At 40.2% G+C, this 19,740-nt stretch overlaps 1 protein-coding gene across 2 annotated transcripts in view; it reads left to right on the forward strand.

Annotated features, from left to right (window-relative positions):
- TENM1 (teneurin transmembrane protein 1) overlaps positions 1 to 19,740 on the forward strand; it is a 1,301,460-nt gene that overhangs the window by 1,125,794 nt on the left and 155,926 nt on the right. For both annotated transcript variants that reach the window (XM_033111932.1, XM_033111941.1), the window contains 2 exons: positions 13,106 to 13,355; positions 18,841 to 18,861. In XM_033111932.1, the coding sequence (XP_032967823.1) occupies positions 13,106 to 13,355; positions 18,841 to 18,861 (271 nt within the window). The remainder of the gene's footprint in view (positions 1 to 13,105; positions 13,356 to 18,840; positions 18,862 to 19,740) is intronic.

A 19,740-nucleotide genomic window follows, 5' to 3' on the forward strand; every position in this document is an offset into this window, starting at 1 on the left:
TAAGGAATTTTTTACTGCCTAATAAAGTTATTAATAAAATTAACAAGAAAGTGATCTTCGTACTCAATTCGGCAACACATATATTAAAAAAGAAAGTGATCTTCAAGATACATCAGTTATGCAATAAAAGACCAATTTGTTGGGGCATAAACTCCTAACTGCTCCTGCAGATCACATATTGAAAACATAGTCAGAATCACCTTGGATGAGAGGAAAAAATACTTAGATATGAAATCCAAAGGCTGTATGATGTAAATGACTTCTGTTTTCTTTTTTTTTTAATTTATTGGGGTGACAATTTTTAGTAAAATTACATAGATTTCAGGTGTACAATTCTGTATTGCATCATCTATAAATCCCATTGTGTGTTCACCACCTGGAGTCAGTTCTCCTTCCATCACCATACATTTGGTCCTGCTTATCATTATTTCCCACACCCCACCACCATTAACCTCTGGTAATCACTAAACTATTGTCTGTGTCTATGAGTTCTTGTTTCTCATTTGTTTGTCTTGTTCTTTTGTTGTTTTTGGTTTATATACCACATATCAGTGAAATCATATGGTTCTCTGCTTTTTCTGTCTGACTTATTTCGCTTAGCATTATACACTCAAGATCCATCCACGTTGTCAAAATTTTCCTATACCATCTTTTCTTACCGCCGAATAATATTCCATTGTGTATATATACCACAACTTCTTTATACATTCATCTATCGAATGACATTTTGGTTGTTTCCACGTCTTGGCCACTGTAAACAAAGCTGCAATGAACATTGGAGCACACGTGTCTTTATGTGTAGATGTTTTCAGATATTTTGGGCAGATACCCAGGAGAGAGATTGCAGGGTCATGTGGTAATTCTATTCGTAATTTTTTGAGGAACCTCCACACTGCCTTCCATAAAGGCTGCACCAGTCTGCATTCCCACCAAAAGAGTATGAGGGTTCCTTTTTCTCCACAGCCTCTCCAACACTTGTTACTATTTGTCTTGTTGATGATAGCCATTCTGACTGGGGTGAGGTGATACCGCATTGTGGTTTTTATTTGCATTTCTCTGATGATTAGTGATGTTGAGCATTTTTTCATATGTCTATTTGCCATTTGTATGTCCTCTTTAGAGAAATGTCTCTTCAGGTCGTCTGTCCATTTTTCAATTGGGTTGTTTGTTTTTTGTTGTTGAGTTTCACGAGTTCCTTGTATATTTTGGATATTAGCTCCTTATAAGAGGCACTGTTTGCAAAAATCTTCTCCCATTCTGTTGGTGGCCTCTTTATTTTGTCGATGGTTTCTTTTATTATGCAGAAGCTTTTAAGTTTCATGTAGTCCTGTTCGTTTATTTTAGCTTTTACTTCCATTGCCTTTGGAGTCAAATTCATAAAATGCTCTTTGAACCCAAGGTCCATAAGTTTAGTACCTATGTTTACTTCTATGAAGTTTATTGTGTCAGGTCTTATGCTTAAGTCTTTGATCCATTTTGAATTAATTTTGGTACATGGTGACAGATACCAGTCCAGTTTCATTCTTTTGCACGTGGCTTTCCAATTCTCCCAGCACCATTTATTGAAGAGGCTGTATTTCCTCCATTGTATGTTTTTTGCTACTTAGTCAAAAATTGTCTGTCCATATTTATGTGGTTTTATTTATGGGTTCTCAATTTTATTGCATTGGTCTATGTGTCTGTTTTTTCTGCCAACACCATGCTGTTTTGATTATTGTAGCCCTGTAGTACAAGCTAAAGTCAGGGAGTGTGATACCTCCAGTATTGTTCTTTTTTCTTAAGATTGCTTTGGCTATTCGGGGTCTTTTGTGGTTCCAAACAAATCTGATGATTTTTTTGTTCTACCTCTTTAAAAAACCCATTGGGATTTTGATGGGGACTGCATTAAATCTGTGTATTGCTTTGGGTAATACAGCCATTTTAACTATCTTGATTCTTCCAATCCATCAGCATGGAATGTCTTTCCCTTTCTTAGTGTCTTCTTCAATTTCTTTTAAAAATGTCTTGTAATTTTCAGCATATAGGTCTTTCACATCGTTGGTTAAGTTTATTCCTAGGTATTTTATTCTTTTTGCTACAATTGCAAATGCAATGTTCTTTGTATTTCTTTTTCTGAGAATTCATTTTTAGTATATGAGAATGCAATGGACTTTTGTCCATTGATTTTGTAGCCATCAACTTTACTGTAGTCGTTGATTGTTTCTAACAGCTTTTTGGTGGAGTCTTCAGGGTTTTCTATATATAGCATCATGTCATCTGCAAAGAGAGACAACTTAACTTCTTCTTTTGCAATGTGGATGCCTTTTATTTCTTTCTCTTGCCTGATTGCTCTGGCAAGGACTTCCAACACTATGTTGAAAAGCAGAGGTGATAGAGGACAGCCCTGCCGTGTTCCTGAACATAGAGCAAAGGGCTTCGGTTTTTCACCATTAATTATGAGATTAGCTGAGGCTTTGTCTTGTATGGCCTTTATTATGTTATGGTATTTTTCTTCTATAACTATTTTATTAAGTGTTTTAATAATAAATGGATGTTGTATCTTGTGAAATGTTTTTTCTGCATCGATTGATATAATCATATGATTTTTGTCCTTTACTCTGTTTATGTGATGTATCACATTGATGCATTTGCGGATGTTGAACCATCCTTGTGCCAGGGGATGAACTCCTCTTGGTCGTGATGAATAATCTTTTTAATGCATTGTTGTATTCGATTTGCTAGAATTTTGTTTAGGATTTTTGCATCTGTATTCATCAGAGATATTGGTCTGTAGTTTTCTTTTTGTGTGTTGTCCTTACCAGGTTTAGCTCTCAGGGTAATGTTGGCCTCATAAAATGAGTTAGGGAGTACTGTCTCTTCTTCAATTTTTTGGAAGATTTTGAGCAGGATTGGTATTAGATCCTCTTTGAAGGTTTGGTAGAATTCACTAGTGAAGCCATCTGGTTCCAGACTTTTGCTTTTGGGAAAATTTTGGTTGACTGATTCAATTTCGTTACTGGTGATCGGTCTGTTTAGATTTTCCAGTTCTTCATGGTAGAGCCTTGGAAGGCTATATGTTTGTAAGAAGTTGTCCATTTCTTCTAGTTTATTGAATTTGGTGGCATATAGTCCCTCAAAGTATTTTTGGATGATCCTTTGTATTTCTGTGGCGTCCGATATAACTTCCGCTTTTTCATTTCTGATTTTGTAATTAGTGTCTTTTCTCTTTTATCTCAGAGAGTTTAGCCAAGGGTTTGTCAATTTTGTTAATCTTTTCAAAGAACCAGCTCTTTGTCACATTAATTTTTTCTATTGTTTTTTTTGTGCTGTATTTCATTTAGTTCTGCTCTGATTTTTGTTATTTCCTTTCTTCTGCTGCCCTTGGGTTTCATTTGTTGTTCTTTTTCCAGTTCTTTAAGGTGTAACGCGAGGTTGTTTATTTGAGATTTTTATTGTTTCTTGAGATAGGCCTGTAATGATATAAAGCTCCCTCTTAAAACTGCTTTCTTTTACTGCATCCCAAAAATTTTGGTAGGATGTATTTTCATTGTCATTTGTTTTTATGTATCTTTTGATGTCTCCTCTAATTTCTTCTTTGACCCAGTCGTTCTTTAAAAGTATGTTGTTTAATCTCCATGTATTTGTGTTTTTTCCTGCTTTCTTTTTGCTCATAATTTCTCTCTTTCAATAGTTTGAATATTTGGTTCTACTTTCTCCTGGCTTGTAGAGTTTCTGCTGAAAAATCTGATGATAATCTAATGGGCTTTCCTTTGTAGATTACCGTCTTCTTTTCCTTGGCTGTCTTGAGGATTCGTTCTTTGTTGTTGATTTGAGACAGCTTCAATACAATATGCCTTAGAGAAGGCCTGTTGGGACTCAGGTAATTAGGTGTTCTATTTGCTTCTTGGATTCGAGGATCCAGTTCTGTCCACAAGTTTGGGAAGTTCTCATCGACAATTTGTTTGAATATATTCTCTGTTCCTTTCTCTCTTTCTTCTCCTTCTGGTATGCCCATTATTCTTATATTGCTCTTTCTGATGGAGTCAGAAAGTTCTTGTAGAGTTATTTCATTTCTTTTAAGTCTCAAGTCTTTTTATTCTTCCATCCCTGTAATTTCCAGGTTTTTATCTTCGATGTCACTGATTCTTTCCTTCATCTGGTCAACTCTACTACCTACGCTGGTTATTTCATTCTTAATTTCTTCTTTTGAGTTCTTAATGTCTGGTGATTCTGTTTGGTTCTTTTTAAAAATTTCAATCTGTTTCGTAGTATGCTCATGTTGTTCTTTGATGGTGTTTCTCAGTTTATTAACCTGCCTTTTTGTGTTTTCTTGCATCTCGTTGAGTTTTTTCAGAACTGCAATCTTGAATTCTCTGTCATTTAAGTCACATATTTCCATGTCTTTAAGTTCCTTTTCTGGAGACTTTTCACTTTCTTTCTGAGCTATCTTGTTGCCTTGTTTTTTCTTGGTAATTACTGATTTATTATTTCTCTTCCTGGACATCGATAGGAGTGACTTCTGCAACAGGTTGATAGGAGGAGGTCTTTATTTTGTTTTCCCGTACTTGTTGGGAAAATGTTTCATTTTCTCTCTGACTGCAGCCTTTTTTTCTCTCTCACACGTTAGTGCTATGTTTTCTCTGCACTATTCCAGCTTTTTACACAATGGGGGGATTCCCTGGGAGACAGGCTTCTCCTCTGTTAATAGTTTGCTTGGGTCACAGGGCGCAGTGTCCTTGTGGTATGCGGAGAGCTTTTGACGTTCCAAAGCTCTTTCTGCACCAGATTCAGAGCCCGTATGTTTCAGCTGTTCTCTTTACTCCTGCAGGAATCCGCCCAGATCGGTGGGTCCAGGCGCAGGGTAAGTTGTGAGAGGTGGCCCAGAGCAATGCGGCGACCACCACCACAGCCGGTCCTCTTTCCACTGTTCCCTCCCCTTTGCCGGAATTAGTTGGGCTGCAATTCTGTGTCTGTGGTCCACAGTTCTCAGAACAGCAAATATTCTGTTCTTTTGATCTGACACTGCTACTGTTCCGCCTCTAGCACTGGGCAGTTGGAGGCTGGGCGAGCTCTTGGAGGGTAGGGAGGGATCGGGTAGTCTCAGTGCCTAAGGCTTCCATTCTCTGCTCGGCAGTGAGGGCTTAAACCACCGTTTTCAGCCTTCTTCCCTCAGTCTTTGCTCTGAGGTCTCTGCCATGAGCGTTGGGGTCAGCCATGTTATATGCTGTCCCCTCATCCCTGTGGGCCATATACGGAGCCCTCGCAGTCCGAGTCCTTCCCTCTCCCACATCTGCAGTAGTTCTGGGATGCAGCGAGCTCGTAGCACTCAGCTAGGCCTGCGTCCTGCGCCCGCGCGTCTCCGTCTCCGCACTTCTCCCTTCCCTCCTTCCCCAGCTCAGGTGATTCGCCCACCTCTAGGTGAATTCAGTAGTGGGCCTCTTCGTCTTGCCTGTCTGCTGTGCAGGGAGTCTTTTGTGGAGTTATAGTTGTTCCATTAGTAGTAAATTCCAGGGGAGATTTACAGAGGCTCACCTCACTCTGCCATTTTGATGACGTCTACCGTTCTTGCCATTTCCTGAAGCAGTTCTGGAAGTCCTCCTTCGTGAGTGTCTTTAGTTGCATTGTCGTGGCTGCTTTGATGTCCTGAATCAATTCAAAACATTTACCTTTCTTGGTTGTTTTGACTTTGGAGAAGAGCCAGAAGTTGTACCATGCCAGATCTGGTGAGTAAGGTGGATGAGGACACACCATAATATTTTTATTTGACAGAAATTGCCATACCAGAAGCTATGTGTGACACAGAACCTTTTATTGTGATTGCAAAATATGGTGAATGCTGCTGACGTGTGTCATCCAATGGAAAGACAGGGATCTTCAATGTGGGAAGTGGCCTGTTGAACCTTAGTAACAGTGTGTGACAGGTTTCAACTTGTTCAGTACAGTCAGTCGGATGTGAGCTACGGTTCAGAGAAGGTGTGTTTTAAAGTGTGCAGTTAATCATTCTCCATCATGACAATGCTTCCTGTCACACATTGCTTCTGGTATATGGCAATTTCTGTCAAATAGAAACATTACAGTGTGTCCTCATTCACCTTATTCACAGGATCTGGCACCATGCGATTTCTGGCTCTTCCCCAAAGTCAAAACGACCATGAAATGTAAACATTTTGAATTGATTCAGAACATTGAGGCAGCCACAACAGTGCAACTAAAGACACTCGCAAAAGATTTCCAAAACTGCTTCAGAAAGTGGCAAGAACAATGGAATAAATGTGTTGGAAGCGAGCGGTATTTTGACGGGGATTAATAGCAATGTGTCGGGGTGACGTCATAGGAATGGTGGCAGCAGGGCGCACTTTCTGAGTTCTCCTCCGAATCTTGTTGCAAACGGGAACTATAACCCATCAAAGAAATTTTCGCTCACCACACAATATAGTGGGGAGATTCGTGGATTACTTGAAGCTAAGAAATTCTTGAAGGTATGCTAACTGGACGGAGCAAGGAAAGGAAAAAGAGGAGCGGCGTGAGAGCGCCCAGCCGGCAGCGGCGGGAGAGCCCAGCCCCCAACGGAGCCTCAACTGGCGGGAGCGAAAACCGAAAACCACTGAGCCGGGCACGCACGGGATCCCAGGCGGAGCGGAGAGCGCAGAGACCGGGGGTAGACTCTTTCCCTGCGTCCCACGGCTGATTTCTCCCACCGGGAAACCGGCCAGGGCGCCCTGCTGTGAACAAGGAGCACAGACTCCATACCTGGGCCCCTCCCCCCCGCCCTACTCTCCCAATCCTACCCCGCCCTTCCAGAGACTGGGACTGGAAACCGCGGTGGAGCCCCGCTGTGCCGGGCGCGCACAGGAGCCCAAGGCGGAGCGGAGAGCGCAGAGACCGGGGATGGGCTCTTTCCCTGCTTCCCACGGCTGATTTCTCCAGCCGGGAAGGCGGCGCGCCCTGCGGCGGACAGGGGGCGCAGTCTCCATACCTAGGCCCCTCCCCCGCCCCACTCTTCCAATCTTACCCCGCCCTTCCAGAGACTTAAACCGGCCCCTGAACCGAGGAGTGGTATCTAAGGCTCACGCTTTGGGAAGCCTGACGGGCAGCCCTGACCCAGGCAGACTGGGCAGTGTGCGTGATTTTGGCTGCGCTAGGAGAGAAGAGACGCCTCCACCCCCAGCCACCACCTTTTCTGGCCTGCGGGAAGAGGGCGACGCACGGCTGGGCTGGGAGAGTGAAGACCCCTCCATCTCCAGCCCCCACCCTTCCTGGCTTGCCTAGGGTGGGGTGGGTGCAGCTGCCGAGACACACCCGGAGATCAGCAGTGAGGCAGGTGCAGCTCTGGGCTTTCAGCAGATCAGAAATCTTCCGCCCGCACTCACACACACACACTGAAGAGGTGCCTTAAGACTCGAGAGTTTTGGTCACGTATCTGGTGGTGCCACTCTCAGTGTGCATTTGTGCAGGCAAGGGCAGAAACTGCACTGACATTGTAAAAACTATCACCCAGACCCCTTAGGCCCACGCTTTTAAGTCTGCAGTCCCAAAGTCTCTCTGGGCACCAGGTGACCGGCTCTGCCTGCGCAATAAGCAGGGGGCTCCTTGGTACAGCAGAGAACAACCTGGACATTGCTTGGTGGGCTTAGGCCGAGACTGTCGCTGCTTTTTGTATTGCTTTGTTTTGTCTTGTTTTGCTTTGTCTTTATATCTTTGATATCTTTGCCTCTGTCGAGTGGGGTTATCAGGTGGTTTTGCATGTGAACGTATATGATATTTTTCTTTGTTGTTGTTGTTGCTGTTGTGCTTGGTGATTTGCTTTGTTCTGAAACTGCCCTGCCGGGGCCCAGCTTGTGAGGCACGGTCAGCAGATCAGAAATCTAACGCCAGCACCCATACACACACACTGAAGGAGTGCCCTAGGATTCTGGAGCTCTGGACAAAGGACTGGTGGTGCTCCTCTCGGTGTGCATACGTGCGGACAAGGGCAGAAGCTGCACTGACTTTGTGGAGACTATCATCCAGACCCCTCAGGCCCACGCTTTTAAGTCTGCAGTCCCAAAGTCTCTCTGAGCACCAGGTGACCAGCTCTGCCTGCGCAATAAGCAAGGGGCTCTTTGGTACAGCAGAGGACAACCTGGTCATTGCTTGGTGGGCTCAGACCGACACGGTCGCTGCCTTTTGTTTTGCTTTGTTTTGCTTTGCTTGGTTTTGTTTTGCTTTGTCTTGTATCTTAGATATCTTTGCCTGTGTCGAGCGGGGGTTATCGGCTGTTTTTTTTTTTTTTTTCTTTTTCTTTGCTGTTGTCGTTGCTGCTGTGCTTGGTGATTTGCCTTGTTCTGGGACTTCCCTGCCGGGGCCCAGCTTGGGTGGCACGGGACTCGGCATATCCGGGGGCCAACTCCAGACCAAATCGGAGTGCAGCCGGGTTTGACCTGCAGGTCACACACCTAGAGGGGGTTCTCGGCAGGCTCTGGAGCCCATAGAGGCCAAATCACATTGGGGTGGTCAACCCTCACGCAGCAGAGTGCCCTGCGGGGGGCAGAGCCAAGTCTCACGGCAGGTCAGCCCAGGAGTTGACCTCACCTGCTCATTAGCGGGAAGCAATTAAAGATCTTCTTGAACGGGACAGTGTACACAACACAAGACTCACCTTTGGAGCACACGCAGAGGAGGACGACGTGGTGCGAGTCAAATATAAAGGACACATACTACATAAGATAACCTAGCAAGAACTAAGAACTCTAGGGGATCTACCTAATATATCAAAATAAACACAGTCAGCCAGAATGGGGAAACAAAGATACACGTCCCAAATAAAAGAACAGAAGAAGCTTCCACAACTGGAACCAAATGAAGCAGACGTAACCAACCTCTCAGAGACAGAGTTCAGAACACTGGTGATAAGAATGTTTAAGGAGCTTAGAGAAGACATAAAGAAGGATGTAGAAATCATAACGAAAAACCAGTTGGAACTAAAGAACACAATTACCGAAATTAAGAACTCACTTGAAGGAATTACCAGCAGGCTAGATGAAGCAGAGGATCGAAGCCACTATCACCCTGATCCCAAAATCAGACAAAGACACCACAAAAAAAGAAAACTACAGGCCGATATCTCTAATGAACATAGATGCAAAAATCCTCAACAAAATATTAGCAAACAGAATTCAGCAATACATTAAAAAGATCATTCACCACGATCAAGTGGGATTCATCCCTGGTATGCAGGGGTGGTTCAACATCCGCAAATCTATTAATGTGATACACCACATTAACAAAATGAAAAATAAAAATCACATGATCATATCAATAGATGCAGAAAAAGCATTTGATAAAATCCAACAGCCATTTATGATAAAAACCCTTAAGAAAGTGGGAATAGAGGGATCTTATCTCAACATAATAAAGGCCATATATGACAAACCCACAGCTAACTTCATACTCAATGGGGAAAAGCTAAAACCATTCCCCCTAAGATCAGGAACAAGGCAAGGATGCCCACTATCTCCGCTTCTATTCAACATAGTTCTGGAAGTTCTTGCCACAGCAATCAGACAAGAAAAAGAAATAAAAGGCATCCAGATTGGTAAGGAGGAAGTAAAGTTATCATTGTATACAGATGATATGATACTATATATAGAGAACCCTAAAGACTCCACCAAGAAGCTATTAGAGCTGATAGATGAATTTAGTAAAGTGGCAGGATACAAAATTAATATTCAGAAATCAGTTGCATTTGTATATACCAATAATAAAACATCAGAAGGAGAAATTAAAAAAACAATCCCATTTACAATCGCTCCAAAGACTATAAAATACCTGGGAATAAATTTAACCAAAGAAGTAAAAGATCTATACTCAGAAAATTATAAGACACTGATGAAAGGAATGAAGGAAGATATAAATAGATGGAAACACATATCATGTTCATGGATAGGAAGAATTAATATAGTTAAAATGTCCATACTGCCTAAGGCAATATACATATTCAGTGCAATTGTTATCAAACTGCCAACGTCGTTTTTCACAGAAATAGAACATATAATCCTAAAATTTATATGGGACCATAAAAGACCCCGAATAGCAAAGGCAATCTTGAGAAATAAGAACAAAGTGGGAGGTATAACAATACCTGACTTCAAATTATACTACAAGGCTACAGTAATCAAAACAGCATGGTACTGGCATAAAAACAGACACATAGATCAATGGAACAGAATAGAGAGTCCAGAAATAAATACACGCCTATATGGTCATTTAATCTACGACAATGGAAGCAAGAATGTACGATGGAGTAATGACAGTCTATTCAATAAATGGTGCTGGGAAACCTGGACAGACATGCAAAAAAATGAAGTTGGACCACCTCCTTACACCATATACAAAAATAAATTCAAAATGGCTTAAAGACTTAAATGTAAGGTCTGAAACCATAAAATACCTAGAAGAAAATATAGGAAGAAACTTCTCAGACATTACCCGGAGTAAGATTTTTACTGATATACACCCTCGCTCGAGGGAACTAAGAGAAAAAATAAACATGTGGGATTATATCAAACTAAAAAGTTTTTTCACAGCAAAGGAAACCATCAATAAAACAAGAAGGGATCCTACTGAATGGGAAAAGATATTTGCCAATGATATATCTGATAAGGGATTAATATCACAAATCTATGGAAAACTTACTCAACCCAACTCCAAAAAAACAAACGATCCAATTAAAAAATGGGCAGAGGACTTGAAGAGACATTTTTCTGAAAAGGACATACAGATGGCAAACAGACATATGAAGAAATGCTCAACCTCACTAACCATCAGAGAAATGCAAATAAAAACCACAATGAGATACCACCTCACCCCAGTCAGAATGGCTATCATCAATAAATCAACAAACAACAAGTGCTGGCGCGGATGTGGAGAAAAGGGAACGCTTGTGCACTGTTGGTGGGATTGCAGACTGGTGCAGCCGCTATGGAAAACAGTATGGAGGTATCTCAAAATTCTGAAAATGGAACTACCTTATGATCCAGTAATTCCACTCCTAGGTATCTATCCGGAGAAATCCAGAACTTCAATTCAAAAATCTCTGTGCACTCCTATGTTTATTGCAGCACTATACACAATAGCTAAGACATGGAAACAACCAAAATGCCCATCGGTAGATGACTGGATTAAGAAACTGTGGTACATTTATACAATGGAGTATTATGCAGCCATAAAGAAGAAAGAAATCTTACCATTTGCAACAACATGGATGGATCTAGAGAACATTATGTTAAGTGAAATAAGTCAGACAGAGAAAGATAAGTACCATATGATCTCACTTATTTGCGGATTCTAAAGAAAAGAATAAGTGAATGAACTAATCAGAAACAGTTTGGGAGACAATGAGGAAAAACTGAGGGTTGCTAGATGGGCGGGGGGGGTGGGGGTGGGGGGGAGGGTGAGGGGATTGGAGGGCAGTCGGTGACCACAGGATGGCCACGGGGTTTGAAAATTAATCTGGGGAACGTAATTTGCTGGTTACCAGAGCGTAAGGGGGTTGGGGGGTGGGGGATGAGGGTGAGGGGGATCAAATGTATGGTGATGGAAGGGGAGCTGACTCTGGGTGGTGAACACACAGTGTGATTTATGGATGATGTGATACAGAATTGCACAACTGAAATCTATGTAATTCTACTAACAATTGTCACCCCAATAAATTAAAAATAAATTAAAAAAAAAACAAAAATAAATAAATAAATAAATAAATAAATAAAAAGAAAAAAAAAAGCAATGTGTCTTTTACTGTGATCATTTCCTTTTTATTTAAACATTCACCGTGTTGTTTGATTATGCCTTGTATGCCTTCATTATAAGGAATGTGCCCCTTATCTGATAGAGGATATGGAGCTATTGAATGGTTTTATACCACAGACCAAAATAATCTCTATGGCAGGAGGTTTAGAGGGAGTTATACATGGAGACCAAGAAGTTAAGAGAAATTAACTAGAGCAGTAACGGTAGGAATGGAGATGACACAACTTGTTCAACCTATTTTAGGAGATAGACTCAATGGAGGGTTTGTAATTAGATTTAGAGGAGGAAAAGAAGAACCATGGTGCTGCTCACATTTCCAATTTAGTTGAATACACACATGGTGATACCACTCATAAGATGTGTAGGGAACACAAGAGGGAGAGCAGTGTTTGGTAAGGGGTGCAGAAAAATGATGAGTTCGGTTTTAAACTTGTTGAGTTTGAATTACCTGTGGAGATCCAAGTAAAGAGTAGGAAATTGCATGTCAGGTGACAACTCAAAACAGGAGAAAATTTTAGCATATAGAAATCCCATCCATTCCTGTAAGAATGGATGTAGTTACCCAAAGAGAACGACTTCACAGTACTTTTCAACATTTTCATAAGACAGTATCTCTATTTCCTGCACTGATGATAATGAGATATGGTCCAAGAGAGTGGAAAATTCAAGTCCCTTTCTTATATCTTTGAAGTGAATTCTAGCAGTATCATCTATTTTCACAGAAGTAGATAACTTTTTGATTGTGTTTTGCTAAGGTTAATATTAAAATTAACTGGTATTTCCTTTTCAGGAACCAGTTGCATAGTGAGGGTAATTTGAAATCAGACAGGTGTGTTCCAGGCATCGGGGATGAAAAAGTAAGCCACAGATGATTCAAAGAGCCCAAAATGAATATGACATCATTAAAAGTTAGTCATCAAATGTTTTATTCAGGCACTTAGAATTAGCATTAAAGGGAGTGGGTGTATTACCCCATTTCACAGATGGACAAACTGAGGCAAAGCATTATGCTACTACCATGTTTCCCCGAAAATAAGACCTAACCAGAAAATAAGCCCTAGCATGATTTTTCAGGATGACATTCCCTGATCATAAGCCCTAATGCGTCTTTTGGAATAAAAATTAATATAAGACCTGGTCTTATTTTCAGGGAAACACCGTATTTGTGGTGGCTATGCAGTTAAACAAAATCAAGGGCAGTGCTTTTCACTCTCAAGTTCTTTTATGCCAGGCCAAAACTTCTTCCTGCTTTGAACAATGAGAGAGAAATTAAAATATCATTGAGAATATTGTGTAGTAATTTTTTTTTGTTTTATTCTTTTTTTTCTCTTGGATCTAGGAATCATACATAAAGGGAACGGAGAAAATATGTTTATTTCCCAGCAGCCCCCAGTCATATCAACTATAATGGGTAATGGACACCAACGGAGTGTAGCCTGCACCAACTGCAATGGCCCAGCCCACAACAACAAACTCTTTGCTCCTGTTGCCTTAGCTTCTGGCCCTGATGGTAGTGTGTATGTTGGGGACTTCAATTTTGTAAGGCGAATATTTCCCTCAGGAAACTCTGTTAGTATTTTGGAATTAAGGTAAGTGTCCTCTAATCTCTATGTTTGCTTAGTGGATAAGTAAAAAACAAGAATGATATAACACGGAGAGATGAGGCATTGCCAGGAGAAGCAGAATATACAGTAAGAAGAGTCCATGGGGGTATCTGGTGCAACACAGTGCCCCCACATCCTTGGCAGTTAGTCACCTCTACTTCATTTGATCCCTTTCAATAAGAGGACACTTAAATACCTCTCTAGACAGCACCTTGTGTATTTGGAGTGCTCTATTAGAAGATTCTTCTTTATGTTGAACCAAAATCTGCCTTCATAAAACATCCACTCAGCAGGGGCAAATGTTAGCATCTGAAGCAGTGGAGAGCCACTTCCCTCTTTACCTGACAAACTTTCACAAACATGAAAAGTTTGTGAAAACTTTGTATGATAGGTTCTTGAGCTTTCTCTTCTTCAATCTAAACATCCCCAAGTTCTTAAACTATTTCTCATCAATTATGACTTTATTTCTTTTTCCTTTGATTATGGGTTTAAGGCCACTTTTCAGTTTTCTGGAAGTAACATGGATAATTATAAGTAAAAATAGGAGACACATCAAGTGTTTTGCAAGAATTCAAATATGAACATCCATTTTGCTCCCCTCTCATCTTCTAATTTCACAAATCTACTAGAAAACCTATTAAGCATGACTAGAAATGATTAATTCTTTATCAAAGCCTCATGCTGTTATTGTTCAAGATGCTGTTATTCTTCAGATTTTTTTTTTCCCTTAAAAATGAAAGAAAGAAGAAAATAACAGGCTGGCAAATGCTTCTTGGTACCTTGAGTAATTTAGACTCAACAAATGTCAATGTAACATCAAAATTTCTCTTGAGATTTTACTATTTCCTTTACAGTGACTGGTTAATGTTTACTACATTGTTCTCAGGACTCGACTCATGTCATTGACGAAGGATTGAGTAGAAATGGAATAGCACCCTCTTAGGGGTCGTTATTATGCTGAGGGGCAATGGAACTTGTAGAGTGCTCTGCTGAAGGAACAAATGGAACTCAGACTATGAGAACTCTGATAGTATGAGAAATGACCAAAACCTATCCTCTTGTCAGTAGCACTGAAGCTATGAATAGAGAAACACTATACATATATGAACTAGGCGATTACCTCCCCAGTTTGATCTCATGTATTAGCAGTGGAATTCAAAGGTTCCCTTCACCTCACCCAAAACCATTTTCACTGGCTTTGCACAGTGCCCCACATTTCCACTCTAAGAAATGTGTTCCTTGGAGTTGAAACATTGCATCTCTAAGAGTCCTCACCACAAGAACCTTACAATGACCCATCGAGCTAAAATCTTCATTAGTCCCTGGGCATGGATTCATTTGTCAGATTGATTTTCACAGGAACTGCTAGCTGAAAGCAGGGCCCTAAAACACAATACAGGTAAGATGTGATAAGGGCAAGGTGCCAAGCTGGAGCATGGGGGAGAATAGTCTTAGATAAGGTCTTCTGGAGTTTGAGTTGGAAGCCCTAAGAAGTGAGTGAATGGCAGGAGTGGGAACTTGGTCTTCAGAGGGAAAGTACCATGGAAAGATGAGCAGGGAGAGAAGACCATTCTCTGACATCAAATTCTTCTGACTAAGTATAAAGAAAAGCTGGGAACAGCATGAAGAACAAGTAAAGTGTTGCAGCCACCATAGAACACACCAGGCAAACTCTCATGACACCAAGTCACTAGACAGCAACCCCAAAATTGGCATAGTCTCTCTTTTTCCATCCCCCATGTCACAAAAATATAAAAAAAGAATAAGTTGAGCATTATGCTAAGTGCAAGAAGCCAGACACAAAAGGATACATATTATATGATTCTATTCATGTGAACTATCCAGAATAGGTAAATCCATAGAGATGGAAAGCAGATTAGTCATTGCCTGTGGAGATGGGAGGTAAGGAATGGGGAGTCACTGCTAATGAGTATCGGTTTCTTCAGAAGATGATGAAAGTATTCGGAATTGGATGATGGCAATGGTTGCACAACTCTATGAATGTACTAGATACTGCTGAATTGTATTTTAGAGGGGTGAATTTTATTGTATGTGAACTATATCTCAAAAAATTAATTAAAAAAGAATAGATTACCCTTTTAATCATGTAGATCCTGAACAAAATCAAAGATCAACTTCAAAACCCTACCATCAGGATTTCTTGCTCTAAAAAGATTTTTAATTCCACTTCATTCTCCTCCTAACTCATGGCAAGGTCCAATGGCAGTGCCACTGATGAGCTGAGGCCCTTGGGAAGAGCTCACACACTGGCACCTCAGCAGTTGCTAGCAAAGTCAGTTGCATGACTTTGGTGGTAGCTCAATCCTAAATCTTTAACTAAAAGTAATTCTGAAACAGAACAAGGGCACATACTGGAAATAAATTCTGTCATTTTTCACTTCCTCCTTCTGAGATGTTAATAAGAGAAGCTCGTCTACATAATATAGGGCATCTTCCCAAATTCAGAGTGACATTATTGGCAGGATCAGAAGCAGCTGCATGAAAGTCAAACCATCCCTCTCCCTACTCTTTGCCATCACCTAAGAATTTCAAAACTCTTTGTAGCCACACAGATGGTTCTGTACCGTAAGAATCTGTTCTTGATGAAATCATGTTTTGTTGAGGTCCTTCTAGTACTTTCGCAACTAAACTTCCTTCAGGAGGATCAACCACGTAACAGTGATTAGAGCCAGCCTCAAGCACACTCACCCTGTAATTTAAAGGCCACAAAAAAAAAGGTAAGTATCTCAAGACAAAGAACTCAAAAAGGTTCAAATGCCTGAGGCCAGATTTCTAATCAGAGCTCCCCATTCTCATCGTTTGACCTTTTGTGTCAACCCACAGGATACCTACCCTTTTTTTTGAGGTGTAAACACTTTGTTTATTGAGATATGATTGACCTATATGATTTGATTCACATATATAAATGTGAACTTATTGCCACAATAACTTTAGTTAACACATCTATCACTTCACATAATTACCATTTTGAGGGGACTGTGGTGAGATTGAGATTTACTCTCTTAGCAACTTTCAAGTATATAACACAATATTGTTAACTATAGTCACCATACTGTACATTAGATCCCCAGAACTTCATCTTGTAACGGAAAATTTGTACCCTTTAACCACCATCTCTTCATTTCCCCCACTCCCAGCCCCTCACCATTCTACTCTACTTCTATGAGTTCAGCTTTTTAACATTCCACATGTGTGAGATCATGCAGTATTTGTCTTTCTCTGCCTGACTTATTTCACTTAGCATAATGACCTCCAGGTTCATTCATTTTGTCACAAATGGCAGGATTTCCTTCTTTTTTACATCTGAATAATATTGCACTGTATATATACCCATATTTTCTTTATTCATTGATCGGTCGATGGACACTTAGGTTGTTTTCATGTCTTGGCTATTATGATAATGCTGCAATGAACACAGGGGTATATATATCTCTTTGAGATTTTGATTTTATTTCCTTTAGATATATATTCAAAAGTGGGATTGCTGGATCATATGGAAGTTCTACTAAAAAAAAAAAAAACCCTCCATTGTGTTTTCCATACTGGTTGTACCAATTTATATTTCTACCAACAGTATACAAAGGTTCCCTTTTCTTCACATCCATGCAATATATATCTCTTGCCTTTTCCCCCCCCGGGTTAGTCTCTTCTTTTTTTATTATTTGTTTCAGATGTACAAAACAATGTAATAGTTAGACATTTATCATTTATATCCCTCACAAAGTGATAACCCTTCTCTCCCAATCTACTACCCATCTGACATCGCATACAGCCATTACATTTCCACTGTCTCTATTCCTAATGCGGTATTCCACTTTTTGTGACTATACATATAAAATTATAGTTGACATTCATTGTTCTTCAGCTTCAGGTGTACAGTGCAGTGATCAGGCATCTACACCATCCCTGAAGTGGACTCCCTAATAAGACAAGTGTCCATCGGATACCCTACAAAATCTTTACAACATTATTGATTACATTCCCCAACCCAACTTCCGTATCCCAGTGGCAATCTTGTGGTTACCGATTGTGCTTTCTAATCCCCTCACCTTCTCCCTCATCCCAACCCCCTCTCTCATCTAGCAACCCTCAGTTTTTCCTTTATATCTCTGAGGCTGTTTGTGATTAGTTTGTTCATTTATTCTTTTCTTTAGATTCCACATATAAGTGAGATCATACGGAGGATACCTACCCTTTTGAAGCAGGCCAGGGAAACAGAAAAGTCAGTGGATCCTGACCTATGGCTAAACTAGTAAAATGCCAGAAAGATTCCCTTTAAAAAGAGTTAAATCAATACTTCGAATGAAATCATTTTGTATCTTTTCATTCCTGACATTTTGAAGAATAAGAACATTTTCTAGTTTAGATAAAAGGATTTGTTATCTTCATGGTTTTCAAAATGACATAAAGGGCCAGGTTTAAAAGGATTTTAAAATTTAAATGACTATATTTCACAGATGATTATAGCCTTTTAATTCTGGGCAGATTTGACCCAAAGTCAAGCTTGTCAAAGACTGTGCTCCCTATGTGAGAAGCCTCGTATCAGGTCCAAGAGTGAAATAACCTGTGCCAAGAGGCTTACAGATAATGTGCCCTCAGATTCTTCTGATCTGACAGTTCTGTTTTGCCAACCACAGTTGCCCCCTTGGAGCGAGGATAACTGGCAGACACAAAGTCCTAGTAGCTGATATACACGATGTTTTATTGAAGCTATTTTGATGCAGAAGTTTTGATGCTAGGGACATTCTGCCATGGTCTAAGAGAAAACCTTTACACTTTAAATTTGTTAATTTTTTTAGGTATTGCTAAGTAATGTTTTAATGTGCACGAGAGATGTCCCTATCTTATCTCTGAGATCATATAAGTAGCTTAGGGTTAGGTTTGGGATGCCCTTTGCACACAAGACTTGATAATAAAACAGTGATTTTGCATTTTGATAAAGTGGCTTTCAAAACATTCTAGAACGTTAAGACCCTTTATAGTGGCTACTTCTTTAAACCCTAGCCCTAAGTTTCTTAAACCTTATTCTGAGTCAGAATGGCCAGCTGAGTTTGTTAAAAATAAAATTCCCAGGGCCCACTCCCACCTCTAGATTTTGATTCAGTATGACTGGGGAGAGCCCCAGGAAACTACACATGTGGCAAGAACCCAAAGTAATTCTGATAAAAATGGTCCAGAGAGGACTTTTTGAATAAAACTGCCTTAGAGTTTTGCCCACCCACCAAATAAGGTATTCAATCATCTTGACACCATATTAGGAGAAGCCAGGAGGTATTAGGTCCACCTAGACTTGCACATCTAACTAAATGGCCCCTTTGGAGTTTCTCTAATAGCCACAAGCTGAGTTGGGAATAGGTGTGTCTGGTTAGAATTGACTTGCTAAATGATACTGATGACTCTCTATTTGCTTTTATTTGCTTGCTACTCGTGGATACCTTGTGCATCCTAGAAACAGAGATACCAGACATAGGTAAGCAAATCACATGGGCGGCTGCCTAATGTCCCTTCTTGTCAAGGGGCCGCCTCATAATAATGTGCTAACAGGCAAATTTTACTTTTTAAATAAGCTTAAAGGAATAATGTGAAAGTGAACTTGGAAGTTATGACTCAGGTAAGTGTTTTCCTAAAGAAGAGAGTTCCACTAAGTGGGAATTTGCTGGAGGATCCAAATATACCTAAAAGAAAACAAGATAAGTGGAAGCTGGCAGTTCAGTACTTTATGGGAAAAGAAGGCCTTAAGTCTCATTATGTTTTTCTTAGGTGATATCACAAATAAGTCTAAGTTCAAATAGATTCAATGTTTCTAAGTTGCAGGTAGAGAAAGAGGTAATGCAGCAATCCTCCTAGAGCCAGGTATATAGTTAGTGAGTGCATTAAGATACAGTGACCCAAATGACTTTTTGAATGAGATATTTCTTTTTCTCTTTTATGTGACCTCATGGTTTCTATTTCTTCCCACCAAAAAGAAATAATAGAAAAACTTTAACCTGACCACTGACCAACAATGGCATATAGCTCTGAAATTAATCATAATGTGTATTTTGATTCAATTTGTTTATGCATTATACTCATCAAAACTGTTCTAAATTACCTGAAATTACCAAGGAGAAAATTGAATTTGTTCACTTCCGAATGCCAATTGTCATCACAATGGCACTCATAGGATTTTTAATTTGGATTTCATTTGGGAAATGCCACTTCCTAAATGCCATTGCATAAGCTCAGCCTTGTTAATTTGGCATAACTGGTTTCTTAAGCAAATTGAGTTGGTCATCAAATTGCTTACTGGTAAAGTGTTACACAGTATTAATTATATGCATTAATTGCCCATTTAACAATCTATGTGATT

Source organism: Rhinolophus ferrumequinum, chromosome X (assembly GCF_004115265.2).
Source record: "Rhinolophus ferrumequinum isolate MPI-CBG mRhiFer1 chromosome X, mRhiFer1_v1.p, whole genome shotgun sequence".
NCBI lineage: Eukaryota > Metazoa > Chordata > Mammalia > Chiroptera > Rhinolophidae > Rhinolophus > Rhinolophus ferrumequinum.